This window comes from Malaclemys terrapin, chromosome 4 (genome assembly GCF_027887155.1).
Source record: "Malaclemys terrapin pileata isolate rMalTer1 chromosome 4, rMalTer1.hap1, whole genome shotgun sequence".
Lineage (NCBI taxonomy): Eukaryota > Metazoa > Chordata > Testudines > Emydidae > Malaclemys > Malaclemys terrapin.
In genome coordinates, this window is record NC_071508.1 from 30,819,729 (window position 1) to 30,836,673 (window position 16,945).

At 47.7% G+C, this 16,945-nt stretch overlaps 1 protein-coding gene across 3 annotated transcripts in view; it reads left to right on the top strand.

Moving 5' to 3' along the window:
• IPO9 (importin 9) overlaps positions 1-16,945 on the top strand; it is a 185,059-nt gene that overhangs the window by 133,904 nt on the left and 34,210 nt on the right. For 2 of the 3 annotated variants that reach the window (XM_054025477.1, XM_054025479.1), the window contains 4 exons: positions 1,483-1,631; positions 8,366-8,494; positions 10,019-10,294; positions 11,849-12,015. In XM_054025477.1, coding sequence (XP_053881452.1) covers positions 1,483-1,631; positions 8,366-8,494; positions 10,019-10,294; positions 11,849-12,015 — 721 coding nt within the window. The remainder of the gene's footprint in view (positions 1-1,482; positions 1,632-8,365; positions 8,495-10,018; positions 10,295-11,848; positions 12,016-16,945) is intronic. The other variant, XM_054025480.1, reaches the window with a different exon arrangement.

Genomic DNA, 16,945 nt, shown 5'->3' on the forward strand with positions numbered 1-16,945 from the left:
ACCATGGACAGCACTGCAGACGTCTCTTTCTCAATGGGAATAGGTTTTAGGACTCAAGAAGGCCTCTTGTGATCATGCTCAGTACTGGAGCCATGAGCTGCCTGTTCTAAGGCACCCACTTGAAGCGGTCACTGCATCAGGAAGACAGAGTCCTAGGCCCAGAGCAAGGTATGTATCTCTGATGTGGAGGTAGAGAAACTGAGCAGCAGGATGCATTCTTTTATGTAATTTTGCCAGACATGCATTTAACTTAGCAAAGACATAACAAGATCCAGTAGATGGAAGCTGAAGCTAGACAAATTCAAACTGTTGTTTCAGGGAGGGTGATTATTAGAACAACCTTCCTAGGGACATAGTGAATTTTCCACCTCATGGAATCTTCAAATTGAGATTGGATGACAAAGTTATGGACTTGATGAAGGAATCACTGAATTAAATTATATGGCCTGTGTTATACAGGAGGTCAAACTAGATTTTGATCAGCCCTTCTGACCACTTTAAGGTCTATGAATGTACATCTCTAGCTCTTATGGTTGCAACAAGAATGTTTAAAATATGAACTTTGTAATGCAGTAATGCCAGCCTGAGTCTCCAAACACCCTTAATCAGTATAACTGTATAAGAGAAGTTTAACTTGTCATTAGGTTTGATAGCTATATGTAAACTTCAACTATCTCATTGTAGAATATCTTAACAAAAACATAAATTTGTTCTGCTTATTTATTGTTGATATTGGGTACCTATCCACTGAGGTAACTGAGTGCTGGTAGAGTTGTTTGGGTTGCCTGAATGAGGAATTCAAATGCACCACCACCAAATTTTAAATTAACTTTGTCCTTTTCTGAAAGGAATCCCCTTCCAAATACTGAAGGCCTAAACTGCTTCCTGTACATCAAAAACCATAACAGTTTTCCATATATTTCTAGGTGCCAAAGCTAGGGTTCCCTACTTAGGTGTCAAAACTTCCAGCTTTCCCCTGACAATTTCTGTGGTGCAGTTAAACTTTGTCACTGCAAAATGCTGCCCCAGACTGAAGGCTGCAAGTTTGTGGATGGCATAAAATTGCGTTTAATACTAAAAATCATTTGTATTAAACGTACTTACTGCACTGGTCTGGGGGGCAATGAAGGGCAAAGGGGTGAGGGTGAAATGCTGCATTATTCCCAGTTCCCTGTTGTATCAGATTTGTTGTGCAGCATGGTACTTGGTTCCTTGGCTACAGACACAAATATACTGAAAGTCTATCTTCATGCAAAGAATTGTTTAGTAAATGCCATATAGCCATACAGAAACTGATTGACTTTTCTTCCAATTACTTCTAGTTGCTTACTGAGGCTGAAAGTAAACTGGATGCTCCAGTAAAGACTGTTTGTGTAACCTCCTGTCATGAAATTTGCAGCTTACCTTATTGAAATGATAGCAACAAAACTTTAGACCAATACTCATTAGTTTGTCTTAGTAACTGGTGCTTTCTCGCTCTAGATCCTGTTGTTGCCTCTCTCGCACAAGATATCTTTAAGGAGCTAGCACAGATAGAAGCCTGCCAAGGTCCAATGCAGATGAGACTAATCCCAACTCTCGTCAGCATCATGCAGGCTCCTGCTGATAAGATTCCAGCAGGGCTTTGTGCAGTAAGTACTATGGCAAAAGATGGTTTAGCTGCAGGATGGGTTCTTGCTGCAGCTAATAAAAGCATTGGCATTATGCCATTCCATCAACCTGTTTTGATATGAAAAGAGCAAGAACGGATGCTCATAAACTACTATTGAGTGATGTCTTTAGTGACTGAGATCTTTCTGTGGGGAAAGAGATCTCCAGGTTTGGAAGAAATGCACATCATAGTCTTTTATCTCTCAGTTGTCTGTCAGCCTTCTTCCAGTCTTTACAAAGTGTCTTTAGCTCTTTCTTACCATTTGAAATAGTGCAACCTATGGAAATAAGTTTTTCTCACAATAGGGCATTCTCCAGTAATGCACATTACATGTCCTAGACATGGTACATGCACAGATTGTTAGAACTCAAGCTGTACGTATCCTCTCATGTGAGTTTGCACCTTTCTGTACACAATGAAACACCACGCATGTAACTGTATATATGTAAAATATATAGGATCATGCTTTATATTGAGATTCCATTTATAAAGCATTAATACATGATTAAAATATTTATAATATCCATCAGAGAGGAGTATATATTATACCTAGTTATAAGCACATCAGTAGAAGGTGGGTTTTATGTCATTATAACTAGCTGTTATGAGTAAGGTTGCATGTCTGTCACGGAAGTCACTGATTCTGTGACTTTCCATGATTTCAGCAGCAACCGGTGCGGCTGGCTCCGGGGCTGCCCAAGCAGATCAGGCAGCCCCTGGGGCATTTTGGGTGTGGGATCAAGGCTGAGGTGGGGGGTTGAGGTGTAGGATGGCGCTTACCTCGTGGGAGGCTCCCCAGAAGCAGACGGCATGTGCCTGCAGCTCCTAGGCAGGGGGCCAGGGGGCTCTGCGTGCTGCGCCTGCCCACAGGTGCCACCCCCGCAGCTCCCATTGGCTGCGGTTCCCAGCCAATGGGAGCTGTGGAGCCAGAGCACGTGGTGGGTATAGCGCACAGAGCTACCCTGGCCTTCCCTCCCCCTAAGAGCTGCAGGGACACGTGGAGCTGGGTAGGGAGCCTGCCAGCCCCACCAACCCTCCCCCCACAGTACAAGTGGGGGTCTTGGGCCATGCGCTGCTGCCCAACCCTTCTCTCCCCCCTTGCCCCTCCCCTGCCAGCACCAGCGGGGATCCCGGGCTGCACTCCCAGACTGCCCCCGCAGAGCACCCGCACCACACCCATCCCCCCAGCCAAAGTTTTTTTTAGGGATATAGTACAAGTCATGGGGTATGTCAACACTAAAAAATTAGGTTGCTTTTATAGAAGTCAATTTTTAGAAATCGATTTTATATAGTCGATTGCGTATGTCCCCACTAAGCGCATTAAGTCGGCAGAGTGCGTCCTCACTACCATGGCTAGCATTGACTTACAGAGAAGTGCACTGTAGGTAGCTATCCCACAGTTCCCACTGCCCATTGGAATTCTGGGTTAAGTTCCCAATGCCTGATGGGGCAAAAACATTGTCGCAGGTGGTTTTGGGTACATGTCATCAGTCGCCCCTCCCTCCGTGAAAGCAGTGGCAGACGTTGCGTTTCGTGCCTTTTTTCCTGGGTTACCTGTGCAGACGCCATACCCCGGCAAGCATGGAGCCTGCTCAACTCACCATCAGCACTGCTGTTGTGAGCATTGTAAACACCTCGCGCATTATCCTGGAGTATATGCAGAACCAGGCTAAGAGACACCAGCACGAGGAGGATTTTGATGAGGACATGGACACAGACATTCCTGAAAGGACGGGCTGTGGCAATTGGGACATCATGGCAGCAGTGGGGCTGGTTGATACAGTGGAATGCCAATTCTGGGCCAGGCAAACAAGAACAGACTGGTGGGACCGCATAGTGTTGTAGGTATGGAATGATTCATAGTGGCTGCGAAACTTTTGCATGCATAAGACCACTTTTCCAGAACTCTGTGAGTTGCTTTCCCCCACCCTGAAGCGCAGGAATACTAAGAGGAGAGCTGCCCTGACAGTTGAGAAGTGAGTGGCGATAGCCCTGTGGAAGCTTGCAACGCGTGACTGCTACTGGTCAGTCGGGAATCAATTTGGAGTGGGCAAGTCTACTGTGGGGGCTGCTGTGATGCAAGTATCCAATGCAATCATTGATCTGTTATCAAGGGTAGTGACTTTGGGAAATGTGCAGGTCATACTGGATGGCTTTGCTGCAGTGGGGTTCCCTAACTGTGGTGGGGCAATAGACAGAACGCATATCCCCATCTTGGCACCGGACCACCTTGCCAACCAGTATGTGAACCACAAGGGGTACTTCTCAATGGTACTGCAAGCACTGGTGGATCACAAGGGACGTTTCACCGACATCACATGGGATGACTGGGAAAGGTGCATAAGCTCGCATATTTAGGAACTCCGGGCTGTTCGAGCAGTTGCAAGAAGGGACTTGCTTCCCAGACCAGAAAATTACCATTGGGGATGTTGAAATGCCAATAGTTATCCTTGGGGACCCAGCCTACCCCTTGCTCATGAAGCCTTCATAGGCAGCCTGGACAGTAGTAAAGAGCAGTTCAACTATAGGCTGAGCAAGTGCAGAATGGTGGTAGAATGTGCCTTTGGATGTTTAAAAGCTCGCTGGCACTATTTGCTGAGTAGGTCTGACCTCAGTGCAACCAATATTCCCATTGTTATTGCTGCTTGCTGTGTGCTCCATTAATATCTGTGAGAGTAAGGGGGAGACGTTTATGACGGGGTGGGAGGTTGAGGCAAATCGCCTGGCGTCCGATTTTGAGCAGCCAGACACCAGGGCGATTAGAAGAGCACAGCAAGGCACGCTGTGCATCAGAGAGGCTTTGAAAACCAGTTTCATGACAGGCCAGGCTTCGGTGGGACAGTTGTGTGTGTTTCTCCTTGATGCAAAACCACCCCCCTTTGTTGATTTTAATTCCCTGTAAGCCAACCCCTTCCCCACTTTGAAATAAAGTAACTATTGTTTTGAAACCATGCATTCTTTCTTTATTAATTAAAAAAAAAAAAAGAGATAACTGACAAGGTAGCCCGGGTGGGGTGGGGGAGAAGGGAAGGACAAGGCCACATTGTTTGTTGTAACCACACTAAAAATCAAACTGTTCGAATGACAGCCTTCTGTTGCTTGGGCCATCCTGGAGTGGAGTGGCTGGGTGCCCAGAGCCTCCACCCCTGCATTCTTGGGCATCTGGGTGAGGTGGATATGGAACTTGGGGAGGAGGGGAGGCGGTTATACAGTGGATGCAGTGGTGGTCTGTGCTCTTGTTGGCTTTCCTGCAGCTCCAACAGATGCTTCATCATGTCTGTTTGCTTCCCCATTAGCCTCAGCATCACGTCCTGCCTCCGCTCTTCGCGCTCACTTAATTCTTTGCTGTCCTCTGCCACTGAATGCCTCCATGCATTAAGCTGTGCCCTATCAGTGCAGGAGGACTACGTGAGCTTGGAAAACATGTCATTGTGAGTGCGTTTTTTTACCTTCTAATCTGCGATAACCTCAGGAATTGAGATGATAGGGCGAGCGTAGAAACATTTGCGCCTGGGGAGTGATAAAAAGCGAGAATAACATTTAAGATGATATATTTCTGAAAACAAAAGGGAGACTCTTTCACAGTGAATCAAGCAATTCACAGCAGACATCACATGTGCTTTAGGTACAAGGTCGCATTTTGCCTTTTATATTGAGCGCCTGCCAGTATGGTAACACATCACACACGGCTGGGCAACAGAATTCGGTTTCCAGGCAGCCATAGTAAGCTTTTTGGTACGCAGGGTTGGCTGCCTATGCCTTCCTAACATGGGAATGTTTTCAAACTGCAGCGCCCTCCTTTCCCAGAGCAAGCAATGGGTTGGGTTTCACATTTAAAAGGAGGGGCTGCGGTTTTCGGGTGGATGTGCAGCACCCGACCTCCCCCCACCCCACCGTGTGGCTATTCTCTGGGGTGATCACGTTTAGCCAAGCGCAAACAGCCCATCATGAACGAGGTCCTTTTACTGTTCCCTTACAAAAATATCCTTATTTCAACCAGGTGACCATGAATCATATCACTCTACTGAGGCTAACACAGACAAATATAGACCGAATGTTGCTTGAATGCGACCAAAACCCAGAACCCTTCGCTGCCATGCTTTGTGCTGCAATGATTCCAGAATACTTGCTACTGGCTTGGTGTGGTAAAGTGTCCTACCGTGGAGGATGAAATAAGGCAGCCCTCCCCAGAAACCTTCTGCAAAGGCTTTCAGAGTACCTCCAGGAGAGCTTCATGGAGATGTCCCTGGAGGATTCCCGCTCCATCCCCAGACATATGAACAGACTTTTCCAGTAGCTGTACTGGCCGCGAATGCATCCCAGTTCTTCAGGGCAAATCAAACATTAAACACTATTGCTTTTAAACCCTGTACTGTAGTTACAAATGTGCACTCACCAGAGGTGCCGTCTCTGGCTTCAGGGTCGGGGATCCCACCTTGGGAGGGTATTGGCTCCAGGGTGATGAAAAGCTCCTGGCTGCTGGGGAGAACGGATTCACCACTTTCCTGCTGCGCATTCTCCTCCTCCTCTTCCTCTTCCTCATCTGCAAAATCCTCCCCCCTTGCAAGTGTCCAGGGACAGTGGTGGGTTAGTGGTAGGGTCCCCCCCTAGAATGCCATGCAACTGATCATAGAAGCAGCACCTATGGGGCTCTGACCTGGAGCGACCATTTGCCTCCTTTGTCTTTTGGTAGGCTTCCCTGAACTCCTTAACTTTAACACGGCACTTCTGTGTGTCCCTGTTGTAGCCTCTGTCCAACATGCCCTGTGAGATTTTGGCAAATATATTTGCATTTCTCCTTTTTGATCGGAGTTCAGCCTGCACAGATGCTTCTCCCCATACAGCAATCAGATCCAGTGTCTACCTTTCGGTCCATGCTGGAGCTCGTTTGCGATTCTGGGAGGACTGCATGGTCACCAGTGCTGCTGAGGTCACCACGCTGACCAAACAGGAAATTAAATTCAAAAGTTCCCGGGGCTTTTCCTGTGTACCTGGCTAGTGCATCGGAGTTCAAAGTGCTGTCCAGAGCGGTCACAATGGAACACTCTGGGATAGCTCCCAGAGGCCAATACCGTCGATTTGCATCCGCACTACCCCAAATTCGACCCAGCAACATCGATTTTAGCGCTACTCCCCTCGTCAGGGAGGAGTACAGAAGTCTATTTTAAGAGCCCTTTAGGTCGACGGAACGGGGTTGGTTGTGTGGACACAGTCATTGTTTAAATTGACCTAATGCAGCTAAATTCGACCTAACTCTGTAGTGTAGACCAGGCCATGGACAGGTCACAGACAGTCAGTTTTCATTTACTGCCTGTGACCTGTCCATGACTTTTACTAAAAATACCCATAACTAAAACGTAGCCTTAGTTATGAGCAGTCTATTGACCTGTCTTATTCTTACAATTGATTAAACCTTTATTATAACATGCACCCCTTTTAAAATCAAATGGAATGATATAAAGTGTGATCATAGAGATAAATGTACATATGCACTGTCACTCTTGCCACTATTGAACTAAAATTTGAATTAACTGGTAAGGAGGAATCAGTTGTTCTGCACTAACTGCCAGTGCGGGGGCATTTGTGGGTAGTGTCACATGTGATTTGAATAGATACAAATGGAATGGCTACATGCATATTTTTCATATTGCTCAGCCCAGCCTTTTGAGAACCTGCTTGCATGTTGAGAAGCACTTTTTAAAATAAGTGATTTTTGTTGAATCCCCTTTTGAGCTTTCTGCCGGTTGAGGGAGGCTATCTTGCTGAAGACCCCTACTCTTACATTTTAAGGGTGCATAGTTGATGAGAGGAAGAGATATTCAGTCCTCCTGCAGTATTTATAAACGTCCTTTCTGTTTTGCCCTTGATTCCTTTAGGTGAATCAGATTAACTGAAATGTTTCACCACACAAGCCTTTTTAAAATAACTTCAGGTACATCTGTATACCAGCAGAACAGCATGTTGTCAAGGGTGACTGTGAAAAGTACCTTTGCTATTGGCTACCTGCTATCTTCAAACCTCCCTGGTGGTAGTTTTTCTGAGACATGTTATAGAGGTAAAAGCTGAAAAATCTGCTTTGTTTTCTTACAAAGTGTAATCTATCCCACGAAGCCTTGTGAACTGGGAGTGATCAGAACCGCTTGGACACACACAACTGATGCTAAAAAGCTTCCTTATTTGGAAAAGGGGGGTTACAAACTACCTGCTGCTGAACATTGGCCTTTACCTGCTACCGAAATAATGTGCTTCCTGTACAGGGAAAGAGCTGCTGCTGAATGCTCCATCTGTTGTCATTCAGCTGCCTGCTCCATATCTATCAAGTGCTGGTGACTGGCAGCAGGGGTTTGAAATGGGTTAGGGGTAGAAATAAGGCTCTGTTCTTACGAAATCATCCTTATAAGACTCCTGTTCAATCTGCAGTGTGTGTGATGGGTGACATCTCCTGCACTCACTAGTAACCAAAGCATTTCTGCAACTTTTAAAAAGGAGCCCGCTTTGAAGAAAACAAAATCAATCCCCCTCCTCTCCCCCCCCCGTCCCTGTGTGAACGAGGCAGCACAGGAGAATCTGCACTGTCACTGTTGTGTGCCCTCCCCCATTACCAGGTAGGCCTTCACATCTTACCCTGCCCTTCCAGGCTTTGTGAAAATGTTGAGTTACAGTGCTGGGACTGCTGTTTAAAAGAGCTTCTATTTGTGTGCTTTCCCCTTTCAGACTTCTATTGATATATTAACCACTGTTGTGAGGAATACGAAACCTCCTCTTTCCCAGCTCTTGATCTGCCAAGCATTCCCTGCGGTGGCTCAGTGCAGCCTGCACACGGATGACAATGCTACCATGCAGGTAACGTCTATAGGGAAGGGGAAGGGACTGCAGGGTCATGTCAGTCAAAAAGCATTGGATGACACAAGTCAGTCACTTGTTGTGCTTTATCTAGTCTTTAAGGGATCATTTTGCCTTTTGGGGCCTCAGTCTGATCCCACCAGCAGCCACACTGGCGGTTTGCCAGAAGCCTGAGTGCCATTCCTATCTTTTATAAATAATTGTTGCCATCCTCATTTTGGTGTCTGTGGTGAGTTTTGCTGATCCTTCTTTTAACTGGCAGGTCAGGACCAGTCTTGGTCTTTTCTCTTTAGGACTCTGGAGCGTGCCAGGAACATGTCTCTTTTTTCCCTTGTAATTAACCTGCCTGGCAGAGGCTTTCTGTCAAAGCAGCCTCGGCATGGGGAGCCCAGGCCTTGCTTCAAAGTAGACAAGACTCCCCTGTTAATTCAAGTGGGGGAAAACAGGAGGCAAGGGGGAAAATCAGATTTGATCCCAATTCCCCTCTTGCCCCAGTTGGCAGCATTTATCAAAGGAAAGTGGCTAAAGAAGCAGGGGGAGTGAAAATGCTCAGGGCAGGCGTCACTGCTTGCTATTGGTCCCTGATTTCCTCAGAACACCTAACTCTCTCTGAGTAGTGGTTGCTTTTCTGCTGCTCCCCCGTCCTGGCCAGTTCCTGCCTCACCATATTTTCTTCCTTTTCCCCTCCACCAAACTCCCAGAGCCTTTGCAGGTGAGTAGGAAAGGGACACCAGCACCTTTTGTCCTCTGTCTATCAGTAGCCACTGCTGCTGCCTGATGAGGTCATCAGAGCAGCTCTAAGCAAGGAATTGGGACTTCCCAGGTTATAGGAAGCAAGGCCTTCTGACCCTTTCAACTCCCAAAACATGTTTGTGAATAGACCAAGGTGGGTCAGTTACTCACCCTGACCTTCAAACAGAGAAAAGCAACTTTGTGGTTCTAACTTCCGTTTCCCACGTGGGTGTGGCCCATGAAAACAGGTCCCACTGAGCAGTGCTCCAGCGAGAATAAGGTGAATACGGTGTGCTGGATTGCTGCACTGCAGTCTTTTTTGAAATAGAGAGCTTTACTGTAGAAATCTGGATCATGTTTGTCCCTCATGCTGCTCTCTAGCTATCTTGGACTGTAGCTGTTCAGAATCTCTTGGAATGTATCTGCATACTAGATTAATGAAACAGAATTGCAGATACTCGCACTCCAGGTCTTCTGAGCACTGGGTCTCTCACAACTTCCACCATTTTACCCATCACACACATCTTGTCTACTTTCAGAGTAGCAGCCGTGTTAGTCTGTATCCACAAAAAGAACAAGAGTACTTGTAGCACCTCTAAGTTAGTCTCTAAGGTGCCACAAATAAGCCTGTTCTTTTTATCTTGTCTACTAATTCTTTCTTCCTGTTTAAAGTGCTTTGTGCTGTGGTGAAATGGGTATTCTCTTTGGTTCTTTGGGGGGTGCCCACAACATATACAGTTGATTTTGAGAGTCTGATGGTTCTAACACAGTAATTCTCTCTCTTGTATTCAGAATGGTGGTGAGTGTCTGCGTGCATACGTCTCAGTAGCACTAGAACAGATTGCACAATGGCATGATGAGCAAGGCCACAATGGGCTGTGGTATGTCATGCAGGTGGTGAGTCAACTCCTGGATCCACGGACCTCAGAGTTCACAGCTGCTTTTGTGGGCAGACTAGTCTCCACACTGATTTCAAAAGCAGGAAGTGAGCTGGGAGAGAACCTGGACCAGATTCTGAGAGCAATCCTTAGCAAAATGCAACAAGCAGAGACACTCAGTGTAATGCAGGTGAGCAGGCTGGGAGGCCCACTGGAAGCAATGGTTCTAAGTGTCAGGAAGAGAAACACTTCCTGTCACTGGAAGTACAAGTTTACATTACGTGCCTGTGTATCCACTACCTATGCAATTGCAGATTCTAGATATGCTACAAAAATGGTTATCCTGTGGACATAGTTCCTGCCTTGAGGGATCAGAGGAATATGAATTTAAAGACTTTCATCACACATGTTGTTAGCCATCTCCTGACTCTGGCACTTACTACTGAAATTTCAGTTGAGGTGTACTTGAGAGCTAGGAATATCACTCAGTCTCTTCTAGAAGTTGAGTGGTGTTTTCTTAGAGAACAGTAAATAGGCAAATATCAAGCAGAAGTAGAGAGATGATGATACCGCTATATAACACAGTAGTGAAGCCATTACTGGAATACTATGTCTTGTTTTATTTGTTATACAGAACAATGCTGGTAAACTGGGGCTCATTCAAATATATTTTAATGCAGCCAAATGCAAGGTCACCTAAGAAAAAAGAATGTAGGTCCCAGCTGCATTCTAATAAACAGAAACAGAGGCTATTTTAAAAACGTAGATTTCTGCTTTTCTTATTAAAGTTTAAGAATATTGTTCATTTTTAACTGCTTGGTCTTTGAGTCAGAACCTTGGAAAGCTACACCGTGTAACCAAAAACTGAAAGTTTTTAGGAAGGTGAGCAGTGCAGTTACTAAGCCAGGTGGTTCATCTCCATTGGAGAAGTGCTGTTGGGTTGGGTTTCATGAGAAGGGGGAATGGGGATAGTCTTGTGGTGAAGGCACTGGGCTAGGACTTGGGAGATATTTTGTAGCTACGTGCACGGGGTGGTGGGGTAAATTGTAAGCCATCTGGAACAAGAACCAACTCTGCTCCAATACTGGACTGAAATCTCTTCTTCCTTTGCTGTCAGACTGTACTAAATGGCAACTCTGTATATGGAGAGGGAGGAAAAGGATTGCAGAACTGGAAACTGGGTTTTTTTTTTCCTTTTACTGCCTAATCTTGGGTGTATGTCTGTGGTCAAGTGACCTAATGTCTGTGCCTCAACTGGAAAAGGGGTAAGAGCCTTTCTCCCACTCTCTCTTTCTTGTCTGTTTAGGTTGGAAGCTCTTCAGGGCAGGGACTGTCTCTGTCTATATGTACAGCATCCAGCACAATGATGCCCTGATCTTTATTGCATCTTCTAGGTGCTACCATGATGTAAATCATTATTTTTTCTGATGGAGAGCCCAGTGCCACCTCTGTTGGTTTAGTCATTTTTGTCCTTGCTTTAGGAGGAGTTGTGGGTTTCAGATGCAAGTGAGAAGTTTAACTTGTTCTGTCTCGTTCTGTGGGCTAAATAAGGTGACAAGCACTCACTCCTTGTCTAATTCACTTGCTTTCTTGGTTAGTGGACAGGTTTGCAGGGATCTGTACGCCTTTTAGTGTTAGCAAACGCATGAAGCCTCCAGGGGTTTAGTGAAGAGAAAACACTTAATTGTTGGTTATTACATATGTACAGCTAGTTTTCCTTTTTTTTTTTTTTTTTTTTTTGTAGTCCTTGATCATGGTATTTGCTCACCTGGTTCACTCCCAGCTGGAGCCCTTGTTAGAGTTCCTGAGTAGTCTCCCTGGGCCAACTGGCAAGCCTGCTTTGGAATTTGTAATGGCTGAATGGATGAGTCGGCAGCATTTGTTCTATGGACAATATGAAGGCAAAGTCAGGTAAGATAGTCCATAAGCCAAATGCTTGCACTATCTCTGCAGCATGCTAGCTGCTTGCCCTGTTATATTTTGTAGCTAGGTGCACGGGGTGGTGGGGTAAATTGTAAGCCACCTGGAACAAGAACCAACTCTGCTCCAATACTGGACTGAAATCTCTTCTTCCTTTGCTGTCAGACTGTACTAAATGGCAGCTCTGTATATGGAGAGGGAGGAAAAGGATTGCAGAACTGGAAACTCTCTGGGTTTTTTTTTTCCTTTTACTGCCTAATCTTTTTTTGTGTGAGAGCAGATGCCCAGCTGACTATAGAATGTACTTGAAAGAATGCATAAGGAAGGAGTTGGGAGAGATTTAAAATGCGAGAACTGGTGAGCACAGCTCATAGAAGATAATCATTTATATTTAATGTTTCAAAGCACTGTAAAAGGTAATTGTTCAGGGTTTCTCAAAAGATGTTAGGTATCTTCACAATGGTGTAATAGAATCCAGATAATCAGTAGGGACAAGAGGAAAAATCAACTGAAATATGATGCCCTGTCCAGTCTCTACACCTGTTTTCCCAGTGGAAGCTGGGTTTTAGGGCTTTGATACAGCATCCAAGAATTTGAAGTGTGTTCTCAGCTTAGATTTAAGTTGTGCTACAGCTGATCTCTTTGCATTATACAGGAGGGTTAAACCTAACAGTCACCAGACTATTGAAGAAGAATAAGTTTAAGTGCTTGCTCATGTCGATTCCATTGAATAAGGAAAAGTTATTTATTTACTTGTTCCTATAATATAAGAACTAGGGGGCACCAAATGAAATTAATGGGCAGCAGGTTTAAAACAAATAAAAGGAAGTTCTTCTTCACACAGCGCACAGTCAACCTGTGGAACTCCTTGCCTGAGGAGGTTGTGAAGGCTAGGACTATAACAGGGTTTAAAAGAGAACTAGATAAATTCATGGAGGTTAAGTCCATGAATATCTATTAGCCAAGATGGGTAAGGAATGGTGTCCCTAACCTCTGTTTGTCACAGGGAGGAGATGGATGGCAGGAGAGAGATCACTTGATCATTACCTGTTAAGTTCACTCCCTCTGGGACACCTGGCATTGGTCACTGTCGGTAGACAGGATACTGGGCTGGATGGACCTTTGGTCTGACCCAGTATGGCCGTTCTTACGTTTATGTTCTCATTCTAGGTGTGTGTGTGCGCCCACGTGCAGTTGTCAGAGACTTTTGCCTTAGTCTCTGTAGGGTTGGCTGTGGCGCCCCCTTGAGTGCTGCGCTCGTGTGTCAGTATATTAGGCACTGCCAACTGTATGCCCTCTCAGTTCCTTCCTACTGCTCGTGATGGTTGGAGCACTTTGTCTTGCAGATCACAAGAGCATTAACAGTTCTTTACAGCCTTTGTTATCATCTTTGTACATAGTTTGTAGGTATTTAGTTAGCCATTAAGTTAAGTGTTAGGTTAGTTGGTAGTTAGAGTCCTGGCTGCGACTTTGTCCCAGAGCGGGGCATGCCCTGCTCTCCCAGCTTCAAACCATGTTCGACATGCAGCAGGCCGATGCCTATCAGTGACCCCTATGACAGCTGCTTGAAGTGTTTGGGGGACTCGGATAGAAAGAATAAGTGTCAAATCTGTAAAATCTTTCAACCTAGAACCTAAAAGGAGTGTGATATCTGTCTGAGGAACCTCCTCATGGAGGCAGTGCTTCGTCCTGCATCAGAGCCCTCCCACTCGGACTCCATGCCGAGCACTTCAGCTTTGGTGCTGAGTGCTCCACCCGGCACCGTTCCCCCTTGCTGGTGCCTAAGAAGCAGCAAAAGAAGAGTGCCCCTCCCACCCCCGGGCACTGGAAGGAAAAGGGGCCTTGGGCAAAAGGCCAATGTCAGGCCATGTGCCCACCCGTGGGCTTCATGGGGGTACCGTGGAGATCAGACACCCCCCCCCCCCCCCAGCCCAACCAGGGATCTGACTGTGCAGAGTTGTAGGGGATCCCGGTCACAGTTCGCCATGTCCCAGGTCACCTTCACCCAGATAGTCTCCCAGACATCGTCCCCGCCAGGCAGGGCTGCTCTTTGTCATGGCACTGATCCCCTTGACCCTGGTACCATTCATTGGGCAGACGTTGTTCCTCACTCGCCCCTTGCCAGTCACCAACCAAAGTCAGTTGGCAAAGTCAGGCCTCAGCGGCTCCGCCCTGGTTGCCGGAAGAGCAGTGGTCCGAGTTGGACCAGGAGTTCATCCCCTCTCCAAGACTGCCGTGACACCTGTAGCAACCACGAGGCAGCAGGGACAGTGGCCCTCTCAATGGCCAGGTTGGAACCCGTGGGGCATGCCAGTAATGACAGTCCCGTGTTCCCACCAGCCCTTCCTGGCCACCTCAGACAAATCGACCCCGGCACTACCAGCACCGGAGTCGGAGCACAGGGTTGACACACCACGGGGGCGGAGCATCAAACCCCAGTGCCTAAGGAGCCGTCCCTGGAGAGCAAGGGGGAATCTGCTCCTCCACAGGTGGTGCAGTTGTCGTCGTCGTCCCCAGATGAAGCAGTGGCGGGTCCTTCCCAAAGGGGCAGTCCCCACAGTGACTTCAAGGAGCACCAGGCCCTCCTTAAAAGAATGGCTGCTAATTTGAACCTACAGATTGAGGCGGTCGCAGAGGAGTCTGACAAACTCTTGAATGTGATATCCTCTGCCATTCCGGCCTGGGTAGCGCTGCCTGTCCACCCAAGAGTCCTTAAAATTACCAAATCATTGTGGCAACCTCCCTTTTCCATTCCGCCGTCTTCTAAGAAGACGGCACAGTGATGGTGTGGGGAGCCCTGCAAGTGGCCTGGGACGCTACTGACTCAGCGGCCAGGTGGTCGCCTCTGTGGTGGCCATGAGACGCAGCTCCTGGCAGTCCTCCGGCTTGTCCCAACAGATGCAGGCCACTATTCAGGACCTTCAGTTTGAGGGAGCAGGGCTCTTCTTAGAGTTCACGGACTCAAGCCTCTGCAGTCTGAAAGACTCCCAGGCCACCCTTCACTCCTTGGGCCTTCACAATCCTCAGCAGGCCAGGAAGCCGTTCCGTCCTCCGCTCCCGCAGTCTAGGTCCTGGGGAACTTCTTGATCGGGTTCCTGCAGGAGAAAGGACAGAGACAAGGGGTCTATGCGACGACACCTATCGTCTTCCCGCCCGTCTGCTCAGCCTGACCCTTCCAGGAACCAAAGGGGCCAGAAGCAGTCATTTTGAGGGTACACACGAGGACAATGCCCCAGTCACTTCACTGGATCCACCCTCCCTCTTTTTCCTCAACCACCTCTGTCCCTTCCAATCAGCCTGGTCTTGGCTAACCGTGGACCATTGGGTGCGCGACACAATTTCTTCGGGCTACACGCTGCAATTTGTAATGCATTTCCCTTCCTCCCTGAGGCCCAGTTCCAAGCCAGGGCGGATTTAATCGCGTACATGCAAGCCCACCCTCCCAGTATCGCTCACATGGGCCTGCGATTATTGGGACACATGGTGGCCTGCACTTACATGGTCCAGCAGGCACGATTCCGCCTCAGCTCCCTGCAGGCGTGGTTGGCATTGGTCTACATCCCCAACAGCCACAGCATGGACTGGGTGGTCCGGATTCTGGACTGTGGACTGTTGTCACTCACCTTGTGGCAGGATCCTACATCGGTGTTGGTAGGAGTCCCCTTTGCAGCTCCTTCCCCATAGGTAACACTCATCTCCGATGCATCGGAGCTAGGGTGGGGAGCCCATCTGGTCGTTGGTCAGCATGCAAGGTCGTTGGTCCAGTCATAATCACTTCCTCCATATCAATGTCAGGGAGCTCAGAGCAATTCGCCTGGCCTGCCAAGCCTTCCTACCTCACATAGTAAGCAAAGTGATCCAGGTCCTAATGGATAACACAGCAGCTATGTTCTAAATCAACAAGCAGGGCGGGGCCAGATCATCTTCCCTTTGCCAGGAAGCCTTCAGGCTCTGGGACCTCCATCTCGTACCCGCTCACCTTTCTGGGGTCAAGAACGCTTTGGCAGATCGCCTCAGCAGGACCTTCTCATCTCGCCACGAGTGGTTCCTCCATCCAGAAGTGGTCAGCTTCATCTTCTGCAAGTGGGGAATTCCCCAGGTGGACCTGTTTGTGTCCGGACAGAACAGGAAATGCCACATTTTCTGCTCGATTCGGGGGATCGACAGGGACTCCCTGTTGGATGCCTTTCTGCTCCCAGTGTCGGAGGCTGTTTTACGCCTTTCCCCCAGTTCCATTAATTCAGAGTTCTCATGAAGATCAAGCAGGACAGAGCGAAGGACTGGTTCAGCACACTGCTGGACTTCTCGGTGGCCGCTCCGTTACAGCTGCCGCTCCAACTGGACCTGCTGTCCCAAAACCACAGCAGTCTGCATCCGAACCTGGAGGCGCTGCACCTGACAGCTTGGCTGCTGCATCGTTGAATGCACAGGAATGGCAGTGCTCGGTCAATGCCCAACAGGTACTGTTGGGCAGTAGAAAGCCCTCCACCAGAGCGACCTACCTGGCCAAATGGAAGTTGTTCGCCTGCTGGACCTTAGATAAAGGCATTTGGCCTGAGCAAGCATCACTTCAGTTAATCCTGGACTACCTTCTGCATCTCAAGCTCCAAGGCCTGTCCCTTTCATCTATTAAGGACCACTTAACGGCTAACTCGGCCTTCCATCCACTGCTCAACGGTAGGACAGTTTTCACTCAGGACATAAAAGTCAGGTTCCTCGAGGGAACTGCCCTAGGCGGTCTTTTACAAAGACAAAGTCTAGATGAGGCCACATCCGGCCTTCCTGCCCAAGGTGGTCTCTCAGTTTCATACGAGCCAGGACATTTTCTTACCTGTCTTTTTTCCAAAGCCGCATAAGTTGGAGGAGGGGGCATAGGCTGCATTCCCTAAATGTCTGGAGGGTGTTAGTCTTCTACATTGAA